This window comes from Stegastes partitus, unplaced genomic scaffold (genome assembly GCF_000690725.1).
Source record: "Stegastes partitus isolate 25-593 unplaced genomic scaffold, Stegastes_partitus-1.0.2 Scaffold137, whole genome shotgun sequence".
Classification (NCBI taxonomy): Eukaryota; Metazoa; Chordata; class Actinopteri; family Pomacentridae; genus Stegastes; species Stegastes partitus.
The window spans coordinates 48245-72120 of NW_007577868.1; the positions used below are offsets into that span (position 1 = coordinate 48245).

General features: G+C 42.4%; 1 protein-coding gene across 2 annotated transcripts in view; it reads right to left on the reverse strand.

Moving 5' to 3' along the window:
- Window positions 1–462: 462 nt before the first annotated feature.
- The window catches only part of atxn7l1 (ataxin 7-like 1), a 29341-nt gene continuing 5927 nt past the window's right edge, over window positions 463–23876 (reverse strand). Inside the window, exons 3-12 of one of the 2 annotated variants that reach the window (XM_008278889.1) lie at window positions 21103–21207; window positions 13586–13784; window positions 13019–13434; window positions 9503–9585; window positions 7024–7292; window positions 6071–6278; window positions 4355–4476; window positions 3178–3708; window positions 2546–2798; window positions 463–759 (exon numbers count right to left, since the gene is read on the reverse strand). In XM_008278889.1, the coding sequence (XP_008277111.1) occupies window positions 742–759; window positions 2546–2798; window positions 3178–3708; window positions 4355–4476; window positions 6071–6278; window positions 7024–7292; window positions 9503–9585; window positions 13019–13434; window positions 13586–13784; window positions 21103–21207 (2204 nt within the window). In that variant the 3' untranslated portion in view covers window positions 463–741. Of the gene's footprint in view, window positions 760–2545; window positions 2799–3177; window positions 3709–4354; window positions 4477–6070; window positions 6279–7023; window positions 7293–9502; window positions 9586–13018; window positions 13435–13585; window positions 13785–14418; window positions 14525–21102; window positions 21208–23876 lie in introns of those variants that run through there. The other variant, XM_008278890.1, reaches the window with a different exon arrangement.

The following is a 23876-nucleotide window of genomic DNA, read 5'->3' on the forward strand; positions in this document are numbered from 1 at the left end:
GAGAGGGGAGCTGAAGGGAAGTAAGTGCACTTTGAACACAGGCATGCTAGGATGGACGACGAGGGAGGGAGATGGTAAATAGAGAAACGGAGGAAATTGTTTGGTAGACAAAGAAACGAGGAAAGAGGCTTAAAGAGAGAAAGCTGGATAAAACCCAGCCAAACCTGCTGTTATCTCCTCTCTCTTTGAGTAAGAGGAAAAGCTAAAATCAACAGATAGACAGAAAAAACGGGGGGCATTGAGGTGGTGTAGCTGAAGTCTGAGTCCTACAGTAGTCGTGTCAGTAGGTCCTTTAACCATCAAACTCCCCCCAAAACAATCACAGACGTCTTTCCTCGTCAGCTGACTGGAAATCTACTCTGGTTATCCCCCCCTGCCCCGAAGAGATTCGACAGTGGTGGTGTTATTAACAATGCCTTGAGAACGTGAGGCAAATTCCCTTTTCAGAGGAGAGGTTGTTTCTAAAATGTTGTTCCATAAAGACCACAGTGATGCAGAGCAGCTTTCCAACAAAACGATCCATAACGAGGGACAGGGAAGTTACTGCCGGGTGCAAAGACTTCAGAGACCCCCACCCCCCTGCTGACGTCACAGCCGGTGAACTGAACTGTCATCGGATAAACGAGGGCGAGATGAAGGAGTCAGATTGGCGCCGTCGTTGGAAGAGTGGTGAGGTCGAAGGTCACATGCGGTGGTGGCCTGCACAGCTGCCCAACATTCTGTCCGTGGAACAGGTTTCTGTCAGTGATGCAACTTGGCCTGTGGAGAGAGAACACAGATTCGATCATGTAAGGCAATTTCCAACAGTTTCACAGCAGACACAGGAGTCTCAGCATTGAGCAGTACTTTGTTTACTTGCTTGATGCTTAAACGGTCCGAGTTTTAACCTCGTTCTACGCAAGCTGTTGCAGTGTTTGTAGCTTTAAATACAGCTGTCCACACCCCCTTCAGTTAAAAGACGCTCTCTGCTTCTGTGATTGACAGCACAGAGCAAAACTTGTTGCACAGACATGAATAAGTGCACGAGAGCAGAACTTTTTATCGCCTCTAACTTTTCTTCGTGACATGTAAATATCACCAAAATTACAGCACTGCTATTGTGTTTATTTTACGTTTGTGGTGAGTTTGTCGGACAACGCTGCAGTTATAAAATCAGCAGTTTAGCGTCGCACAGCTGGAGGTTAAAAGTGACTGCCTGGTTACCATGTAGGCTTCATGGGCTACTTTTAAATCACCATTTCCGTTGTTTAACAATAGAAACAGAAAAATACGCAAATGTAAACAGGTTTTTTGTAAATTGAACTAAAATGCAGAATATGTGAGCACAGAGAGCAGGAGAGAAGACAACGGATGTAAAGAACAGATGGTTGAAGTTGCACCGAAGCCCTAAAGGCAACAAAAACACACCGACCCATACAGTCCTTCTTATCTGGTTTCAAATCAGTCTTGAAGTTTCCACCATCTCTGACTATCCTTTAAAGGTTCCAAAGAGCTCTGACCTGTGGGCATACGACTGGAGCGAATTCGCCACAACACCCAGAACGACACAAGTAAGCGTCTTAATATTCTCACAGCTTTGATTTTACACCTCCAAGCTTTTAAGCCATACAGAACAAAATTAAAATTGATTTTAGGTATTTTGAATCCATATTTTTATATGGGACATTCAAGATTTTGTACCTGTGTGCTATCATTAGCTCAAATAGTGAACAATCTAAAAACTAATATGCTCATGATTACTGTCACATACAATCTTCTCTAAGCTCACCCCCACAAGCTGGTGTGCTACTACGCTAAAATCTGTTAATTTGTGCTCAACCCAACGTACAACAGAAGATAATGGGAGTGCCATTAGTTTTAACTGATAAATCTAAATATTGAACAGTTTGCATGTTTGACCTGATGGTGGCAGTAGAGGCGTAGTCAGGGAAAGCAATTGGATTCATCTTCTAAGGAGCATGAATGTCTGAACCAAATGTCAAAACAATGCATCAGATAGTTTCAGGTTAAAAGGGGTGGACTGACTGACGTTGCCATCTAAAGAGCCGAGGTTAAAAAGAATGTTCAGTTCTTGATGTTTATCCTTACAAACCAATGAAACACCTAGAATGAATCGTCATCTTTGAACCTGGAAAACAAAAAAATGCTTTTTTCAGAGTCTTTAACCACTAGTTTTTCGTCACTGTAATCTGTCTCTGTTTAAGGACCACCTGTTAATTAGCTGCTAAAGTTCTTATACTTTGGTCACATAATCAAAATCAAACCATCTCCAAAAGAAATATAGAAGTTGCATCATCATTAGATTCTGGTAAAAATCTCAAAAACGGCCAGAAAATGGGTGAAAAGTTAGTTTTTTCGTCTGACTGAAAACTTAGATACTTCTGTCGGTCATGGATCGATATTTGCAGCTTCATTCCTGTGCACATACACATACACCCAGCTGAATAGAACATTAGCTTGAAACTCCAGTGTCAATCACACCAAAATGTATTCAGGGATATTCCAAGTAGGAAATAATAATGAGAGCCTCTTTTGTAACACCTACCTGTCTTGGGGACTCAGGTCCCGAAGCCAGTATCCCTCCGCTGTCATTTCCTTTCCCGAAAAGGCTCTCTAACCTTCCTGGCCTGCTCAGCTTACTGGCCTTCCCTCTGTAAGAGCTGGGACTCCTCCTCTTCCTCCCCTCTGCTCCTCCGCCATAAGCTAAGGGTCCTGAGGGGGGAGCCATTGGCTGATGGGGCGCTGAGGCCACTTCCCTGCTGGGTGAGTAGGGTATACTGGTGGTGGCTAGTTCGCGACTAAAGAGAAGCAGAAGAGGAGATAGATTGCATTAAAAATGTACATTAAACTCTAGTTCACTTCTGACTTTTCAGTATGATATATTTGGGTTGATTCGTCATTCGCTGCAGCAGATCTTACAGTGCTGCATAATTTTGATGAAGGCCAAACACCTGTCATCGCAGCCTTTGCGCTGGGTGTTTACACGCTGCTCTACTGTTAATGACTCACACTCTTATGTGTTTTGACTGCATACTGTTGAGCTCAACCTCCATTGTCTGTGTCACAAAAGATAATATGAATTTAATAGCGTAGCAAGTAGGTAAGAGAAAACACCCGGAATACAAAGAACAAAATCACAGTTTTAAGAAGTTTCCGATCTCTTTCTAAACAGCGCACCTGTTTTGTGAGTTGTGACTCTGAGACCCATCGGCTCTGGACAGCCAGTCCTCCGAGCCGCTCCAAAGCCCACCATCCCCGCGGCTGAGTCCCTTTTTCCTGGCTGGGGAGGCAGTTGCCCCCGCCGAGCCTTGTAACGTTGAATGAAAGCTGCTGCCGTTCCTTTTGTGGTTATCCACGGTCGGAAACAAGGAAGTAGACGAAAAGGAGGACGAAGAGTAGGAAGAGTTTTTTCTCTTTTTAGGTCCCACTGCGGGGTCCTCCGTGTCTTTGGATGGGCGACTGGCTTTATGCGAGCCGTTACGGGCTTTTCCCGGTGAGAAAACCTGTGTGGAGTCTCTGATGCTGAACATGCCGGCCGTGGACGCAGACTGAGGGAACGTGGCGGTGTAGGAGAGGGAGTTAGAGGCGGAGGCGAGGAGGGAGGAGTTGACGGAGGTGGGAGAGGGAGTCTGCTGTGAAGTGATGGAGGAGGAGGAGGAACCAGACGGGGAGAGGGAGGGAAGGCTCTCAGCAGCCAGAGGCACCTTCCTGAAACACAGAACGGGATCTTTCAAAGAAGAAGTGTATCAACACAGACCGTGCCTTAAGCATCAACCAACACACTGTATTTTACTAAAAAACTGTTATTTCTTGATATAATTTGAGAAGTATTGTAATTCTCCTCATCTTAGCAAAAGTGTCAGCTACTATTTCTGTTCCTTTCACAATTTTATCAATACGATGACCACTCAAAAACCATTTCTTCTCCAACTGTTTTGAACTTTTTTTATGATTCTTTACTCCTTAGGGTCTACCTTGTTTTGTCTTTCAGTATTTGTGTTGTTGTGTCTGCCTTTAATTTAAAATTTGTAGGCTTCGAGTGAAATTAAATGTCCTCCTGACACGAAAAATCCAGGTGCAAAAGCACTCCCCACCCCTCAAATCAACTGAGTTGTTTCCCTATTGAAACAGGTCACCATGCACAACACTTCCCCTCACATATACACCTACTCATGCTTCCAATAAACCAAGTTTTCCTTCATATTTATCACCTGTTGATTTCTAAATATCTCCCAGACAGAGCCAAACAGAATTCCTCCAGCATTTGGAGATTGGAGATATATCATTGATTGGTGCTTTTACACACATAACAGTCAAAGAAAGCGAAATATTGTGTAAGTTTATGGACACTCGCCTCCACATCTGTGCGTTAAGGTGTTTCTCCACCATGTTCTGCAGCGCCAGCCTCATCCTGTCCCATCGCCTGTCGAACACATAGTGGCCCCGTCCCATGAGTCTGCTGCTGAATACGCAAAACTGCAGAGAGAAAAGAGGGAGTGGAGGAGAGTTTAATGGCAGTAAGAGGGCAATAAAGAAAGGCGTGGAGAAAGAGGTTGATGAGAAAAAGGAGGCGACCAAGAGGAGTAAGAGCAGAGGAAGTGAGATGTGAGAAACAGATGAAGAACAGATGCTGAAGAGAGGAAACTTGTTAAAACTGATATGAGAGATGACCTACAACAAGTGATGCTAAAACTTTCTTTGGAACTTAAGAAAGAAAAAAAAACTCTACTAGGGATAATCAAGAAGTTACCACACTGTGGCAATAAAAATCAAAAACTGCACTGATATAAATGTGGCACTTCCATCAAAGTAGTATGCATGCACAGCGCTAAAGTGCTCCCAGCACTTCTGCAATGCTTGTAACGCTCCCTGCAAGTCTCAATAACATGTTCAAGCACCATCTGTGATGAGCGCTCAATCTCCTAAATTGCGTCAAAACAGCAACACTTCAATTTTAATTTCATTTTGGGGAAACAGATAAAGTCACAGAGAGGGAAGTCTGGTGAGTCAGGCGGGTTGACAGTCATAACTGTGTTGCTGTGGCCAAAAGCTCACAGGCTGTCGGGTCACAGTTCAGGTAGTTTGCGCCGAATGCTTCCCTCAGAGACCTCAGGATGATACAGCACAACTCTGCCTTTACAGTCCAAGTAATTCCTCCAGTTAATTTCAGATGCACGATCATATGAACGTTAAAGAAAACATTGACCATCCTCCTGGTGTGCACCTGAACATCTGGTTTTGAAAACTACAGGCTCTTGCACTGTGAAAGCTGCTTTTTCTTCTCTTGGTGGTAGCTGCAGACCCCCTTGACATGAAGCTTGAATGATCCGGCTGCTGTTTTCTTCTCTGTTTAAGTATGTGCACCACGGAAAAATCTCAAAAGTGCACCTGCTAGTGGTCACAGAAACTTGTGCAGCACAGGTCCCGCTATCAATAATGCGTTATCTCATAACAACCTGAGTAATGACAGCTTTTGCCAATATGCTGTTGAATGTGCACAATGACATGCTCCATGCAAGCCCACAACAGTCTCTCAACTTTCTGGTCAACCCTTGTACTTGTCCTTCATATCCATATAACAACTTGCCATTTTAACACCTCAGTTTTTGCGCAAATTAAACAAACAGCATCATTTCTGTGGATCTGTGGGCTTCAAAAGTGCTGCGAGGTAAATCTTCATTTTACTTTGGACGGAGACAGACAGCCTGGTTGTCGTCTTTACGCTGTGCCACAAGTTTAGCTTGATATGCAACACAGACATTAGATCTGTCTTCTTTTCTTCGAGTATTTCCCCAGTTTTTCTAACTACTCCTTTAACTGCACTGATTCTAAAATCACACTTACACACAAACTTGACTTTGTTTTTCCTCTAAAAACACTGGATAAGAGCTACACCTGAGGCTCAATGCCAACCAAAATAATTCCTCTAAATGACATATAAAAGCAGACCCTGCGGGGATAAAAAAAAAAAAAAGTGGAGTTGTTGCCTAAAACTTGTGCAAATGGGTACCGAGTGCCCCGAGGTTATGGACTATGAAAAAGTGCAGAGTTAGTAGTCGAGAGTATTTACCCCTAAAGGCTGTGGGTGATGACTGGAGCAGTGAAAGGCAGGTCTGTCGGCGTCCTCTGGAGTCTCTGCGTCTCCCTCGTCACTGGAAAGGCGACTGCCGTCTCCCACTGTCGTCACCCAGCTGTGGGGAGACGGCTCTGGGTTCGGGGCCGTGGCGGGAGGAGCTGCCGGGAGCAGAGGAGCGGAGGTGGAGGAGCCGCCTGGAACCCTGGAGTGGAAATATTACAAAGACGTCGGGATGAATAAATCAGGAGGCGAGGTCGGTAAAGGGGTACAGAAGTGAAATTGCATAGAATAAAAAAGAACAAGCAAGGTAGGAAATGAAAGAAAACAAATACAGATGGGGGGAGGGGGAGGGAAAAAAAAGGAACAGTAAAGCAAAAAAATGAGAAAATTGGAGTAATAGAAAAGCGGAGACGGAAGAAAGAAAGCATGAGAAAGAAAATCTCTTTGTAGCTAAACAAAACCTCATGTCATATCTGCCCTAACACTGCAATCAGTGTCATTCTAAATGTTTGCTCAAGTGGCAAAATCCCAAATAACTTCCTTTTTCAAACAGAGGATCATCTTCTGAATGGAAACGGGAAATGAGTTTCTCATAACACTTCGACAAGGGCAGACTTTTCCTGTTGCTCCTCTGGCTATCTGTGTTTACAGCATCCCCTGGTGGAAAAATACGAAAAGGATACTACTGAAAAATGGTTAGTGAAAGTGATTCATTACCCAGAAGTAAGTCTTAATAGTTTTACTGTACGCCAAAGCATTTTAAAAAAAAATTGGTAAACGTAAAAACTTATCGAATAAGCTTTTGTTTGGAGTTATTGCTTTTCCCTACATGTACAGACTAAACTAATAAAACCTGGCATCCACAAGGAAAGAGAAAGCTGCAGAAGCAATTGGAAAATCACTACTAAAGCTTGAGTTACATGTGTACTAGTTTTACATTTTCCTACCTCGGTATGTGTGCGTTCGCCAGGCGCAGCTTCAGCGTGGAGAGCGGTCGTCCGTTCGGGCAGTGAGACTTGCCGGGACATGCGGCCTCCTGTGATGCGATACTCTGGTTGGCGCTTTCCTTCCCTCCCTGCGCTCCGTCCTTGTCCTTGTCCTTCTCCTTCTCCTTGGGTCCCTCCTTCTCCTTCGCCCGCCCCTTGTGCTCGGCCAGGAGGATGTCGAAATGTTTCCTTCGGCCGGGCACGGCTCGCCGGTGGGTTAAGGAGTGAGTCTGTGGCGTTAAAACAAACGCACAAAAAAAAAGCTTTCACGGCAATTTCACACTTCTCCTCCTGCAAGCTAGTAAGAGTTAGGAAATATTAGGTTATTTCCAGGGAGGCTTTGTTAATGAAAATATTGATCTGAGAAGAATTGAGTGTGACGCACACATACTTCAACAGGCCTGAATGCTGCACTCACAGAGGGTTGGCTTTCTGGGTTCATGACAATCACTGCTGCCCAAGTCACACCACACTAACATGGGTAAACATTACCTGTGCCTGGCCAGCTTGTAAACCCTTTCAGGCACTTTGGAAGGTAACCAGCCATCAAACATTTGGTTTTCCAATAGCTGTTTACAGAATGTGTTTAGAGAGGCTTCAGAGTTACTGGTTTAAACAGGTAGCACGGCATGTGGAGAGAGAAAAACGCTCCCTGTACTCGTTCGGGCCTCTTCAAACACGAGGCCTGGAGGGTTCACGTAGCATCATACCAGCCATCCCGACTGCTGAATAACAGGGTGGCAAGTCAACAATTTCAAGTTTAAGCACAAACAAGAGGCTACGCTAGTATTTCTTGTTCAACTACACTCATTTCAGCAATGTGAAGGAAGAGGAGAGTGTGTGGCACGCTGTTTGAAGACAGCAGCAAGGTAGGAATTACGGTTTTCTGACATTTGGAGTTTGGAGTGTTGGTTAAAAAAAAAAAAAAGGCATTTTTCTGCATGTATAGGCAAAAAACTAAACCAAGCTACTAAAATCACATGTATACAAAAATCAATTAAAAGCTTTCCAAGGCTTTTAATTTAAAAAATGATTGTGTGTAGATTAAAACTGGCAGTTTAACTCAGCTAAGTATAATCTAACCAGATTGTTTTAACATATCTATAATGGCACTGCACACAAAAAGGATGCTGAAAACTCCTCAAATCTTTTATTTTCTGTCGGAACGTTTTATCACTGTAACGGGGCCCATTGTTGGGAAACAACTTGTACATATCTCATCAATGCTACATAAGAGCTCTGCAACAATTTCAAATATATTAATAATAAATACACAAGATTAAGCAATACTGAATTATATCTGTTGTGAATAAGTTGACAGGAACACAAATATAAGCCCATTGTCACTGAGGACCCCTGAATTGTGCAGAATAACCGTGTAAGAGCGTTTAAAGTTTGATTATTATCGCTGAAACTCTTGGTTCAGACTGAATCATCACTGCTGCATTTTTCCTGTTTGTAAAAAACACAAGGTTTCTGTAGGGACAACACGTCCTCTCCTCTGCACCAGCAGAATGTCAGTCACAAAAATCAACTCAGTTTTTGGCCGGAGTATCATCAACTTCTTGCATTTTCAAACTAGTTAAGACACTTCTGGGGCTCTCTGTAATATTGGCCAAAATAAGCATAGTTTCCAAAGCAAAGAAAGTTGCGAAAGTGTTTTTACATTTTAAGCGCTTAAAAGAAAAGCCATCATTCTGTAAAGTTCTGACAAGGTAGGACTGATCTTCTACTTGATAAACAGAGACTCTGATACCCACAGCAGACCCTGAGAGCACTGAGACTACCTCCGTCTCTGAATTGTGCTTTTTGTTTGACATGATTCGTGCAATATTTTGACATTTTGACAATGTGGCCTCCAGCTTATAAAGATATGCTACATTTCCTGAGATGTTTGGGATGGTAGAGAATGTAGACATGACTGTTTTGACCGACCACTCCAAAAACAGCTAAAAACCAGACAAAAAAAACCAAAACAAAACAAAAAAAAACATCAGCACACTCGCCTGATGCATCTTTAATTACTTAATAACCAGTTTCAAGTGATTAGTAACGCTCGGTGGAGGTAATTAAAGGGCAGTAAAATAGAGTATTACTGCTAAAAGATGCTGTAGCCTCATCCAACATCTATAATTACCTCATCAAGGGAAGTGTAGGCCCTGTAATGCTTCAGCACTGCTACTCGGCATTAACAGAGAAACTGGGAGCGTGTGAGCGAGGCAGACAGAGCGGCAGATAGGATCATAGCTGTGGTTCGGCGGTGATGTCAGCACGCCCTTCAATAATATTACTCTCCTAAACAAACAAAGCTGCTTTTCTGGTCAGACACCCTCAGACAGGAAACGGGAGGAAGGGTCAGAAGCCATTATTGTCTCCACACAAATTACACAGCGGTGGAGAGGCGCGAGCGACGGACTGTTTGTGTGTTTATTTGCGTTACCTTGCAGGTGAGAGACCTCGTGCAGGGCCTTTTAGTTTCGGGGTCCTGCACACCGCAGTGCTTGTTTGGATCAAACACCCTCCCTGAAAAATATCATATGCACACACACAAACACACACAAACACACATTAGACTGAGAGACCATCATTGGGTAATTTCTTCCTTCCTTCCCTCAAGTATCAAATCACATTTGATGAGAGTGGGAGCACTGCAGTGCCATGAGTGAATTAATTTGCTTCTTTTAAGACAGCAGCAGTTCAGTCATAGTCTCACACACATTTATCTCTTCAGATATTCCTTTATGATCATTCAGCTGTGGCCTAAGGCTACCCTAATAGCAAGACTCTGTGTGGCATTATTAGCGATGTTTCCAATATGAAACACCAAAACTGTTTGGATTCTTCATACTGTGACAAATCACCCTTGACAAGACATACTGGCAGCCCGACAAGAGTCGCCAGCGACTGGCAGCCCACTAAACTCCCTCCTGCCTTAATGAATGGAATCTGCAGGGAACATGCACTTGATGTTGAAATGTAACCCCTTAACTTTTAAGGTTGTGTCAATTTGCAGTCAGAGTCTCTGATGCTTATTGTAAAAAAAGACTCTTTCTTATGCCAACATCTATTTTATATGACGAAGCACCTCGAGCAAGAGAAGCAGCAACGACGAACAGCGAAGATCCTTAAAACAAGAGTTTCCACCACATGCTATAAAAGCTGTTATAATCAATATTTTAATGGTAGCCCTGGATGAAACACATCCATTGATTTCAGTAAAGCCATTAAGATTTAACTCTGCAGTTCCTCTTGGCTCTGTGGAGAGTTTTAGCCTTTTTTTAATTTTTCTGGTCCACAATTTTAGTGTTTTGATTGAATTAGTGTCACAAAGCTCTTAAAAAAAACGCACTACCTGGGCAGGACCAACCAGGAGACAGATAAAATTAGCAGCTAGAAAATGACAGATAGCTGGTTAGGCATATAGCAGCAAATAATCCAGGTCTGTTGAAACTAAATCAGAGCTAAAAGTCAGGGCAGGTTGGATTTACAGTCATTAGGTGGCCAACAGCATAGATAATGAGGGCTCAGGTTTTGAACTGAACTGTAAACTGTGTGCACTGTGGGACACACTATTGGCAAAAGATGACCCAGGAAGTAGCTCTGCCAAATTTTATATTTACAGGTGTCAGGTCAAGCTTTGTAATTAAATTTTTTTTTTCAAAAACTACTTCAAGAAACTGTAAAAACCCAAAAGAAATTGGTGGACTTTCAGCTTTCCAACAGTGCTTGAAGTAATCATGTGGGACTTTCAGTTGCGTCGGGACAAACAGCAAATTCTAAGTGAAAAAAATGGATATTTAACTGAAATCTGTTCGATAAAAAGGAACGCTTTCCTCTAATGAAATACTGTAAAACAAAAAAAAATACATTTTGTACCCCTGGGTGCAACAATGAAGCCAATACAGACTCAGTTGAGACCAAAAGTCTTGTGACAAACATTCTCTGAGTTTTCGGCTGAACTGCAGGCTGTTCTTACAGACTAGATAGAAGACAAGCATGCAAACAAATTTAAAATGTATCCAGTAAGATATCTATAGTATGTAGAACCAGTTCTGTCCAGTGCTGGTAAAACCTGTGTGTGCTTGGAAAAATGTTGTACGTGCCGATTCCAGGTTTGATCAAATTTTGTAAAACAAATACTTTCATTTTTTATGATTTATGGCATTATAACTTTGTTATTGTGCACCAAAGAGCTATTTGAGTTCTCGATGCTTGCAGCCATGGTTAAGCTGTTTCCATAGAGGAGCAGGACTTAATATTGCAGTGAAAAATGAGCCCACAGTGGGCAAAACCCAGAAACAGCTTGAGGTTCAGAGGGGTAAATTCTGACAACAAGATTGAAATTTTTTATTACAAACATATATCAGTTGTCAGTGTTCTTGATCACTAATAACCTGCACCGTGTAGGCTCAGATAAAAGCATATCATTAACTCTGAGTTTAGGCTTGTATTATTATTTGTCTTCCTTGCACTAAGAGAATCTACTATACAGCTGTGTTTAGTCGATGAGTCATTTAAACGTAGCACTTAAGTTAGTGAATAAATTGTTATTGTCTGTGCAACGGGACTAATGCTCATACATACACAAATAAAAACCGAGTTGCAAAACAGAAAGAACTTTCCTCTTGAATGTCAGTTTGTACAGTACTTGCAAGTCATTGTACATCTTGGGTAAATGTCAAATCTATCATAAATGCCTTCAAATGTGAACTTCTGTGAGTTTCCTACGCTGGCAAAAAAAAAAAAAAACCCAAAAACTGAGCACAAACACAGAGAGACAGACCTTTGTTCCTCCACACAAACTATCTGGCCAGCAACAACCTCCAGTCAGCTGGTTATCTTAAACAGTTACTGTCAGAGGGCTGTAATCTTGTGCTGGCCTGTCCTATAATCCCTGTAATCTTTCTGTGTTTGCAGTATGAGACAACAGGTCCAATGCATGCTGCATGAGCAACAAACATGCTCTTAGACATAAACAAACTCACATGCTCGCTTTCTCGGTTCACACAAACTTGAAAAAGGAAGTCGAGAGCGAGAGGAAGATGAACAGCGTGACCGCAGATCGAGGAGAGGCGCTCATGAGAAAGGGAAGCCAAACAACACAGAGAGCAGAAGGACGAGATGAAAAACAAGACAAAGATGCACAGAGAGGGAAAGCCAAAGAGAGAGAGGAGAAGACAGGAGTAGGAAAAAAAAAATGAGGACAGAGCGTGTGAGAGAGAGAAACGAGGAGGTCGAGGCAGGAGGTGGAGAGTGAGAGGGTGAAAAAAAAAAAAAAAAGTAGAGACACAGGAGGTGGGGAAAATCTCTCAAGAAGACAAGCTGCTTTTTGGCAGTGGGAGCTCGTGAATTAGAGGGTGTAAATCAGAGGCTCAGAGCACGGCAATACGCAGCACAAACCGAGAGGAAGAAGACAGAAATGAGAAGGGGAAAAGCTGGATAGAGAGAGACGTGACACAAAGGCACAACTTGAAGTATTCGTCGCGAACCTTTTTAATTTTATTCTGACACACGATTTCACCTCTATTACTTTGGAGATAACTTGTGTGCTCGTTTAATTTGGAGGTTAGAATGAGAAAAGAAAGTTGTGACAGACAGTCGAGGAGAGCGTGATTAAGAAGGAATATATCAAGAGAATAGTGATGGGATGGAGAAAACAAGAAAGAGAGAAAGCCATTAAAGGTCTCTCTCCACCACTGTCCTGTCTGCAGCCAAACATTCAGGCTGGAAGCTCTCCAAAGAATATTGAGATAAGAAATAATGTGTGAGCTTGTGAGGGTGTATGCATGCATGCATTAATGTAAAGCTTAGGAAAAGGAATTTAAGGAGTACAGGCAGAATTATTTAACTCTTCCAGCACAGGAGTTTGAAGAGCCTAAAACATATGATTGTGATCTGCAGGCAAGAACACAAATAAATTCCTAGTGAGAGCAGAAAAGTGGACTCAGTTTCTCACCTGAGAGTCTTTTATGCGACCTGGAGGGAGTCTTAGTCCCATTCTGCTGCTTCTTGTCCAACGGTGATAATGACGACAACGACGGCAGAGTGACAGATCGGTGAGAAGGTGAAGGCGACAGGGAGGGCTTCCGATCCAACGGGGAGGGAGATGGTGTCGATGCCGCCCGTCTGTCCAGTGGAGAGCGCGCCGGACTGGGTCGCCTGTCCAGAGAAGACGGAGACGTGGTGGAGCGCGGCGTGGACGGCCCGCTTGTGCCGCGACCGTTGGTGAGTTTCTCGCCCGAACGTTGGGAGGCCGGGGGAGTGAGGGATTTGAGTGGGGAAGTGGAGGAGGAGGCGAGGCGGACGTGCGACGCAGAGTCGGGCCGGCTGAGGCAGGGCATCTTCTCCAGACTCACGACTGGTAGCGACACGCTGGAGAAAAGCGGGAAGAAAGTATGAAAACAAATATTTTGGGAGTAGCAAAACCAGCACAGAGAGTTTTATCGGACTTTGGCAGCTCTTAAAATGTTCTGGGGTTGCGAGTAAGAATGTAATCATATTAAAAGGTGAAGCGAGCACACACCATGTCTTGTTCCGTGCACCCTTCGGTGGGTAAACAGCAAGTGGTGCCTTGCTGAAGCGGGAGTGTGGATAATCTTTAGGGACTCTGAATGCCAGCGTGTCCCCAGGACTGGGAGCCACAGCAGGGGCCACTGCAGGAGCTTTGGGCTTCATGGGAACCAAGGGGCTCCTGGAGGGGACTGGGGAGCTGTGTCGCTTCTCTAGAACAGGTCAAGACAAAAACAGAGACAAAGATCTGATGTGTAAGGTCGAACAGATGCAAAACACAAACACACACACAAAAGAAAAAAAAAATCTCAGAAGATCATGACAGATTCCTATCAACAACATTCTGCATTTCTTGTGGGTACATTTTGGATCTGGGTACTTTTTTTGGGATGTGGTTTCAGTTAGCACCTGTGTCTACTACTAAATGTAGCATTGTGTGCTTTTGAGACCAACTTAATACTTTTTTTTTTTTTTTTTACCCTTCTTTGGAGCCAGATGGCTGTGTTGTAACACAAGAGAAGGCAAATCTGTGCCAGAACCTCTCCACAAAAAGAAATAAGTCCTTACAAATCAATTCAATGTACGTTTCTCTAATTAGCAACATGCTTGACACCATCTGAAGTGTCCTTGTGTGACAAACCGCTACCATATTCTTACTATGTGACGTTTTTGAATAAGAGCCAACAGTTATGAATACCTTTTGACCCAGATCTGATCAGAATACACAAGTGAAAAAAGATGCTGAGACACACAAGGAAACACAGAAGGGAGTAAATCACAAAAGGCTGTAGGGTGGCGGGAGGGAAAAAAAACAACACATAGGAGAGGAGAGGAGCTTACACTTACGGTTTTTGCTATGCATGTCTTTGTGGGAGCAGGGTGGGTGGGAGGGTGGGGGTGTGTGGTCCAGGACTGTCTCTTTCTGTGTCTGTCTCACAGGGAAACTATACCCCAGCTACCTGAATGAAAACAAGAGGGGTGAACACGTCGTAAACACTGAGAAACGAGGCGGGGGGGAAACACACTGAACACACAGCAGAACTGATCGCTGATAATATCACACTTGAAAACAAAAGGATGTAGCTCTCTCTAGCTCGTCTCTTCTACAAGCTGCTTCTGAAGTAAATAGCCAACATCTGCAAGCTCGAGCAAGATCGAGCTGAGCGATAAGCAGGCGAAAAAGCAGCTGTTAATTTTTAGATAACTTTGACGCAAACTGCTGCCAAGAATCTAAAAGAACTAAATCTAAAGAGAGCAGCTCAGGTCGAATTAATCATTCATCTTTAAAAATGAGCATCAATATATCAACAACAACGCTACCCATGCACACATCTGCATATAAGTACAAACACACTCCCACAACTACAGAGACTACTATCAAACATTCGGAAGTCAAGCATCAACAAACATCTCTTCTCAAGCTCTGCTCACTTGACCAAAAGTGTGACATGTGCAAGCTGAGGTGACAATAAAAAAAAAAACAGTAACCACACTCACACTTTCTCACACATGCAGGCAGACTGACAAACATGAAGCACCTCCAGCACAATCGCTCTGACCAGGGAGCTTCTTACAGTTTCAATTTAGGTCAATTTGATAGGAGGGGTAACATTTTAACTCAATCAAACATTTTAGCTTGTTTACTTTCCTTCAAGAGTTAGATGAGAAGACATTCTGAAGCAGAATCGAAAAAGATCTGCACATAACCTTTTATCAAACAGCTGTTTATACACTTGTTGTCTTATTAAACAACATAAATGTTATTTAATGTGCTTTAGAAGTGTTGATTGGTAGTTTCTGCTACCTTCAGTCAGCTGTTATCTTAATGCCAAGCTAAGCTAACAACCTCTTAGCTGTAGCCTCATATTTACAGCGCAGACAGCACTGGTGCCATGTTTTTACCCAGTAATCGCCGCGCACAAGTGTGTGTCACAACGCCGTACAACCATTTAATAAGTGTAGTAATAGGCCACTAACTGCAGCGCGGCAGATCAACAGGGCTGAGCAGACAGACTGTGTTTGTTCAGAGTGTGTATGTGAAAGTGTGGTGCAGGTGACCCGGTGAGAGTGTGCACAATGTGTGTCAGTGCGTGGTCATAAACAAATGAACGTTGACACAGGACCACGGCATGAAAACTCATATAGTTTAAGTATATGTGTGTTTACGTTGGAGATATGAATCGGATGCACAGTAGTATATATATATATGTATGTAAGTGTACTTTGTGAGAGACTAATTTGCACGTGTGTGTGTGTGTGTGTGTGTGTGTGTGTGTGGCAGGTGTGTAAATAGTGGAAGCAGACGACCGGGGAGGCAGCTGTATTCAGAGTAGCGGGATCAAAGTCCAGAGTCACATTCACAGGTATGCAGCTACGACGGCGAAAATTTCACACATTAAATCACACATTACTTCACACAGTTTCGCACATTAGACGCATCACGCATTTTTTAGTCGATTCCACTGTACGGTTCAACGAAGCTGCCCTGCAGAAATGGACCGGGGAGAACACGTGTATCTGTACCATTGTTATTCTCTTGATTTTAGAATTTTACTATTTTCCCAGGCAGGAATAAGATAAACAATAAATCTGAAGAAATATCGGATATCTTGTGGTTATTTGGCCAAGCCTAAGCCAGATACACCCACTGTTTTGTGGTGGACCTGCTATTTGAGCTTCATGGCATCCTTTGCTTTCTTTATTGTGTTTGGATTTCTGTTAATATTTATTCCATAAAATCACAATTATTTCGTAGAATAAGGCTGCATGTTCCAATTTGAGGGAAAAGTCATCCTGAAAAAAGCCCAAAATAAAAGCCAATTAATGTAGTAACTGTAAAATATTAACATAGAATAACAGTAAAAATTAAAACATCATTATGACAGCCAACAAACATAATTTACTCAACCTTTTGACAGTTACACTATCCGTATGTACAGTTAAGATGTAATGAATGATGAACTTATTTCCCCCCCCCAGAGAAGACTCAGCTATATTATGTTTCTACGAAATAAGGAGCCAGTTGGGAGCTAAACATACTGATTTACAATACATGGACGACTGCCCAGGCAAGGTCACTAAGCCACTCGACCACAAGGGCACCCTCCCTACTACACTCTCCTGCCTGCCCTGTTGTTATGGCAATGCTGAGAGCCTAGCGGGCCGCTGATTGGCTTCTGACTCATCCTGTGGGCGGAGCCTACGGATGATGAGGAAGCTGAGGCTCTCAGAGCTCAGCTGGGTTTGTTTACATTGAGAGAGGAGCAGAGGAAGAGAGAGAGAGAGAGAGATTGACATGAGAAAATAAGGAGAAACATCTCTGAAGAGTCTCCATCATTTAGGTGACTCAGAGTTGAGTCAAAGGGAGGTAGACTTGCTGCTTTTAAAAATAGCAGCTTGTATTGGGTAAAGAATAAATTGAAAGCAGAGGCATTCTGGTAGCATACATAAAGGAAATCCATATAAAGAGAGTGTGTCTCATTATTGAAAATACTTTGCCGTGTGGCTCCCAGGGGTGACTTAAGGACACAATCAGGGAGCAGAAACCTTTATTTTCTTCCTTTTTTTTTTTTTTTAACTGGATATTTTATCAAACAAAAATCAAGCTGACATTTACACTAATTACATAGTTCTGGTCTGTTTTCAAGCACATCACAATCAGAGCAATTACCAGTAACATGAACACAATGAAATAATAAAATTACAGCTTGTAAAACTTTGAAATATGCATTTATGCCACATCTAAGACCAGATACATTCGTGGGTCGTCATTTATTATAGTTTTTTCTAGGAAATACAGCAATAAGAAATAAGGACTTCACAGCAAGTGATGGAGGGATTTGTCACTGTGAGCAGATCTTACAGAAATGCTGCCGTTAACCTACAGCACGGTCTCAGATAACTGAACATAAGCTGTAGAGAAGAGCTAAAAATCAGCCTGCTGTGGTACTATTTCAGATTGTATTGTCCAAATGGATGTGGAAATAACAGTGTTGCACATATCAATGGTATAGCATAGATTCGTTCATGAGTAGAAACACTGATGGATAATATTGGACAGATTTATTGCAAAGATTTGTCCATAAGTAGACAAAAATACTCATACTGTACAGATTATTGTATGTAGAAAAACTGATATTGCACAGGTTTTAAATGCAGAAAATATTCATAATGCACATGTTTGAATGTGTTGATATTATACCAGAATTAACTAGGAAACAAGTATGAACTAATATGAATTAACAGTCTAGTTCCTACCTCAGTAATAGGACTTCCAGCTCCTACCTGTATGTCTATCTTCCCCTGCATGTATATATATATTTAAAAAAAAGATTACGGCTGCTGCAAAACTCTTGGCCCAGAGATGAAGAAAAACATCAATGCACTTTGCACGTCTAAAGACCACGAAAACCTAAGTGCAAAAAAAAACCAGTAGAGAAACTACCTGTTATGAACAGCAGCAGCAGCTGGCATTTTAATTGGGCCATACCTCTGCTAATGGTTCTCATACAGCCAAGCCACAACAACAATAACCCAACGGTGGAGTGAGCATCGCCAGCAGCAAACGAAACTAAGACGAACCTCTGTGGTTAAGGGCACAACCTTCCAACAACAGCCAAATAACACAAGAAACGAACAACCGCACCACAGCCAAAGCCCACACAAACACAATTAAAGCAACAACAAAACTCAAACGCAGGAGCAGCCCAAGCACTTGTTAAGTTCGCAACGAAATGAAAACCGAACGGAAAGCCCGGATTGTTTTGATCTGCCTCGCAGCTCAATTAATCCGCCGCTAAAGAGAAAAAGTTGGACGGCGAGTAAAGAGAGACAGACGGTTCTACCAACAGCAACAACATGACCCTTTTAACGTGCGCTCGACTTACTCACACACAGCAGGCCACGAGCAGAAGAGGGGTTAGCAGAGACACACAACGAAGAGTGCAGCGAGGAAATTACAGTGGATGCGCTGAAATATCTGAAGAGACTGTGGAGACCTGATTTATTTACAGATACTGCTTCAAAAGGGGAATTTACACACGTATAAAAAAAATAAAATAAAAATCTGTTGTGACTCTTGCGCTCGCCAGTTTCTGACGATGCTCACAGCGCAAGAAGTGCACATGGGATGCTGCTCAGAATCAATTTTTTACAGACGGCTTAAATGAGAAATGAAATCACACTTCTGCAATGGGAAAATATCACTTTAACACCCTCGTCGGGTCATAATAAGCTTTGAGGGTTTACTACTCACAAGCATTTAAAACTATTTCTTTGCACATTTTCACTTTACAAGCTCACTGGAGCGAGCGTGGTACCAACACTGCCAGCGTGAGGGATTTAGTTGATATCCCACTGGGCCACTTATGCTAAGAATATACATGCTTTGCCGTACTCTAAGGAGATTTAAATAAACAAATCCACTAAATGGAGAATGTCTCTGATGTACAAAATATAGTATGTCTGAACTCCTTTGGAGCTGGCGTCTAGCTTTAAGTTATGAGCACTCTCGTCTTGAAACACTGCAAAAATGAGCAGCTAACTAGGCATGTATAACTAGGAGCCATTGACCCTAGAGGCAGCCATCCCCCTCTTCTGTGTGCATGCATGTGTGCATTTCTGTATATGTAAAGTCTCAGGGCTGTTTTGATGTACAGGTCAAGCATGACAGCTAATCCCATGATGGATACGCACACAAACAAATACAAGGCCGCTGCAACGAATAAAAAAAATAAAAAAGCACTATTCAGGGTCACATAATATTTAAAGTAGAAACCCCAGCAGGGAACAATGGCACTGTTCTTGTGAGGATACTACAGCGACATGATGGGAACGTGCAACAATGGGAGGAAATGCATAAAACATCATAAGAATATCTTGACAGGGTGAGTTCCTAGAGGCGATCCACTCAGCAGAGGTCAGGAGGAGTATTTTTCATGCCGTGACACAGAGCAGCTAGACACGTAATGCTTCAAATTTAACAATGCGCTAACTGAATCAACCTGGACAGCATGACTTCTAGGTCACTGCAGCACAGTTAAAGTGTTACGAGCGTAAAAATATATGATGAAATCTATGGTAAATGGTTTAAACAGTCGATTTCATCTGCACAGCATGGCCTGCTGGTCCACTACAGTGTCTGGTAGTTATCACAATGTGGCCCCGAGGTTCACTTTGTGTTACTCTCAGGAGATTCCCACTCCTGGCTGTGTGCGTGTGCACGAGTGTGCTTCAGACCTGTTGTCACCCGACTGTGTGCGTGTCAGCAGGCAGAAACGCTGCCAAAAAAGGGGAGGGTGGTGGCGGTGGGGAGAAAGGCCTGCAGGGGGCAGGAGCAGGGACAAAACAACAGTGGCTGCCAGGAGTCTCTGAATATGTGTGTCTCACAATACCACAGACCTCTTTCTGCTGAGAAACAGAAAGTGAGAATGTGTGTGTGCACGCAAAACTCCGCTGGCCTCTCTCCTCAAAAGGGAGAAAGTGAGTGTGTGTGTGTGTGTGTGTGTGTGTGTGTGTGTGTGTGCTCATTAAGCGTGACCGTGTGTCTCCCCCTTTTGCTCAAACAGACGGCTCAGGCTGGTGCACGAGCCGCCAAACAGAAGGAAGCAGCAGCTCGCGGGCAGATGCGAGCGCGCTCAGTGGAGCCACAATCAAAAACAAACAAGAGGTGGACGGACGGGGCGTGAGGCCAATGAGAGCTGGGCTGAACGGTGCTGCCATTTCAACAACAAATACCCCTTCAGATGCACAGACACTGCTTACTTTCTACGGATTCCCTTTTAAAATTTCAGCCTTTCGGAAATTTGAACTTAGATTTGTTATCCACCATAGTGTATAGGACGACAGCTGATTGTGTTAGTGGATCACTAAAGCTATACCATTAAGGTTACAGTCTCCATAGCAACCACAATCACCATTTTTTAAATGATGGTAAGCTTATGTGGGCAAAGCATAGCAGTAGAGCATGTATATGTATGTACTGGCTAAGTCATTGTGCCATTTTTAAACACTTTTCTACTACTTTCCAATTGCATGTAAATAAAAAAAAGAAACTTTAAAATCAGGAGAATGGTGCTGTTAAGATACAAATGTTCACCTCAATTTCTAATTCAACACATCAGTTCATCTGCTTTTCCTCAGAAAAACAAAACACCAGACCGTTTTCAAAGCATTGTTCCGTGAGCAGAAATGTTCGTAAATGGCTTCGTCTGAGGACTTATTTGGTAGAAATGCATGTGCACAATGCTACATCTGTAAATTATTTAGTGTTTATCAGCTTTCATCAGCCTGCTGAGTATAGGAGGGCATAACTGTGTGGTGTTTGTTTGTATAGAGTTGCAGGGAGGTTATGTTTAAAAGTACCCTGCAGGGATACATAGCAATTATTGTATTGATCTGAATGGCCGCCTGTGTGTGCACATAGATATGAACATGTTTGTTTTGTGGCTCTGTGTGACAACTGGTGATACCCACATTTGTGTGCCACAGTGAAGTGTACGACGGCGCCCTGAGGGGGTGTGTGTGCCTTACCATAGTGTGTGAGGATGCCCCGAGGAGTGACCACCTTACTGCAGACATGGCAGACAACAAGACAAAAATCCTCCAGTGCAGGAAACTGGCTGTAGACAAGCATCTCTGAAAGAGGCACGAAGAGCAGATGTCACATTTAACAGAAAGGCAAATCGGGCGAGAGGAAACATTACTCTATAGAACGCACATACAAAGACAGAAGAATCCTAATCAGAGGCAAATACAGCACATTTTTGGTAAGGTTAAGATGCACACTTAGAAGTACCGGTGCAACCTTGCAGAATCATTTTACATACTGGACAATAAATATATTAAATATGGACAAATTGGGTATTCAAAGTAGCTTGTACTGCCAGACACATTTTTGAACCATTTTAGACGAGCAATCATGGGTTATCCACTTTAAGTGTTTAAGTCTCTGAATTCTCAGTATATTCACATCCTTAGTTCAGACAGTTCAAGATCACTGACTTAATAGAGGTGAGTCATCGCAAGTATCTAATTAAAAAGTGGCAAATCTTCACATTTTAGATACTGGAGCTTGAAAAACTCTGGGATTTCTTTCGCTTTAAGTACTACTTTGATCATCAAAATGACGCAGATGTACTCTGTAGATTGACTATCACCTGCATAACAGTTATTTAAGCTATCAAACATTATAATATTCTCTGTATTTAATATACACAAAATACTGCCAGGCTTTGCGTCACTGCACTTAATGCTATCAGTAAGCTTTGGAGCTGTATCAGGCTTTAAAATATGTCACTTCTCACCAGATGCTAATCACCTATGTCACATGGATGATTACTGCGTGACATTGAGAAAGAAACAGACAGCTGACAGACAATCCTCTCAAGCACACACCAGCTAGCGTACAGTGTGCTAGCATTAACATAGCTGCATTGTGCCTGAAGTTACAAGAGACAACCCCACCCACTCAGGAAAAAAAAAAATAGAAGATTAAATGAAATATTGAGAAAAACAAATACGTCCATTGGAAAACAGCTAATATCTCTTCTGGCTAAGCTTTGAGAACCTAATCTTCCTGAACCTAAACAAGCTCTGCTGACAGAAATCACAGCAATTATTAGCACAGGGCTTAAGCCAGATTCACTGAGGGGAGGTGGGATGTGTATGGATGTGTGTGTTTGTGTAAGCTTGCAAAGAGAAAGGAGGAAAATAATTTTAAAAAAATCAGAGAATGCGTGGGTGTCTGACAGTATATGTCGTCATGACCTTGCATTGCTGGCGAGTTTGCTGTCATGTAGACAGCCGGAGAGACGGACAGTTATGCTTAGTGGCCGTCAGAATGTGTGCATGCATAGAGGAGGGGGGAAGGATATGTTCGGGTAACGCAAGGTCCAAGTATACCATGTAGCATACTGTAAGTGTACAGTTTATCTGACTCATACAGGAAGTTTTCAAGGAACATACACATTCTGAGGCTGTCATGATTACTATTAGGTATCTGTGACAGCCTTCGACTCGCAAAACTAGCTCACAGGCCTGAAAAAAAAAAAAAAAAAAACACAAACCTATAGTGTGGCCATACCCAATGTCGACTAACACTCCCAAGGAGCTGTAGTTTTAATACATTTATAGGATTTGTCATTTCCAATCGTTGCGGGACAACAAGCTATATTTATTAGCCTTAGATAAGATAAAACTTTATATTGGGATTTCGTCTCTTATTAGTATAATACCCGACAGCTAGGGATGTTAATGGAATTATTAATGACTTCATTGCTGTTTTTAATTCAAACAATTAGGAAAATATCAGCGATGAGGCCGAAAATGAGAGACATGTATATCACAAAATGTATTGCATATTAGCTGTAGTACCTAGTTGCACCACTAGGTGGACCCTCCTGCTTATGAGACAGAAGACTGCAACTTGTTCGCTGTGTTTAATACTTTAGCGACCCGAGGAGGCGGTTGCTCGAACTTTTCCTACTGTTAACTTATTTTGTTACTTGAAATTCTACTGTAAGTGAGCTGATGTTGTCGCAAATAGTAAGTTTATAGCTATATTACCACACGGAAAAACTCTAAACTGATTATTGCTTGCTAACATGGCCGACTGTTGGTTATGACAAGTGCTTAAATTTGCATCCCGACTGACAGCGTAAGTGTTTCCTATTACCATGACTGTGCATCCATTGCTATGTGGCTGAACCGTTACATACCTACAGCAACATATCGGCATTAAACCAGAAGTTTACATACACTGTTTAAAAAGACATATAACCTTCTTTTCCCCTCACTAGCATTAAATCAGACTAAACTTTTCCTGTTTTAGGTCAGTTAGGATTACCAAGAATTTTTTTTTTTTACTTTCAGTGAACGTAAACTTCTGGTTTCAACTGTATATCAGCTGCCCAGCTCTCTAAATAATTAGCAGCAGCCACTGAAACTCCCTTATCAGTAAACCACTATTAGGAATATTTTACGACTTTAGCGCAAATTCCAAACAATACCAATTGAACCTGATGAATACTGCAAAGGAAAAGGCCTTTATATCAGCAAACAAGCAGATTCATTAAAGCAGTGAGCACTTCATCTACAAAAGAACAATATTTCACACTCACATTTAGATTTAAGTCACAATTCAAACCTTCTAATGTTTGCTGAACGATAACATTTTTTTTTTGCCTTCACTAAAAAAAACTGTAGTGTTTGTTTTCTGACTCAGCTGAAAGCGGCCAGGTCAGTGCTCCTGTATGATAATGCAGACTTAAATGGAAACCTGTGGCTGAGTGTGAAAAACAGCTTTT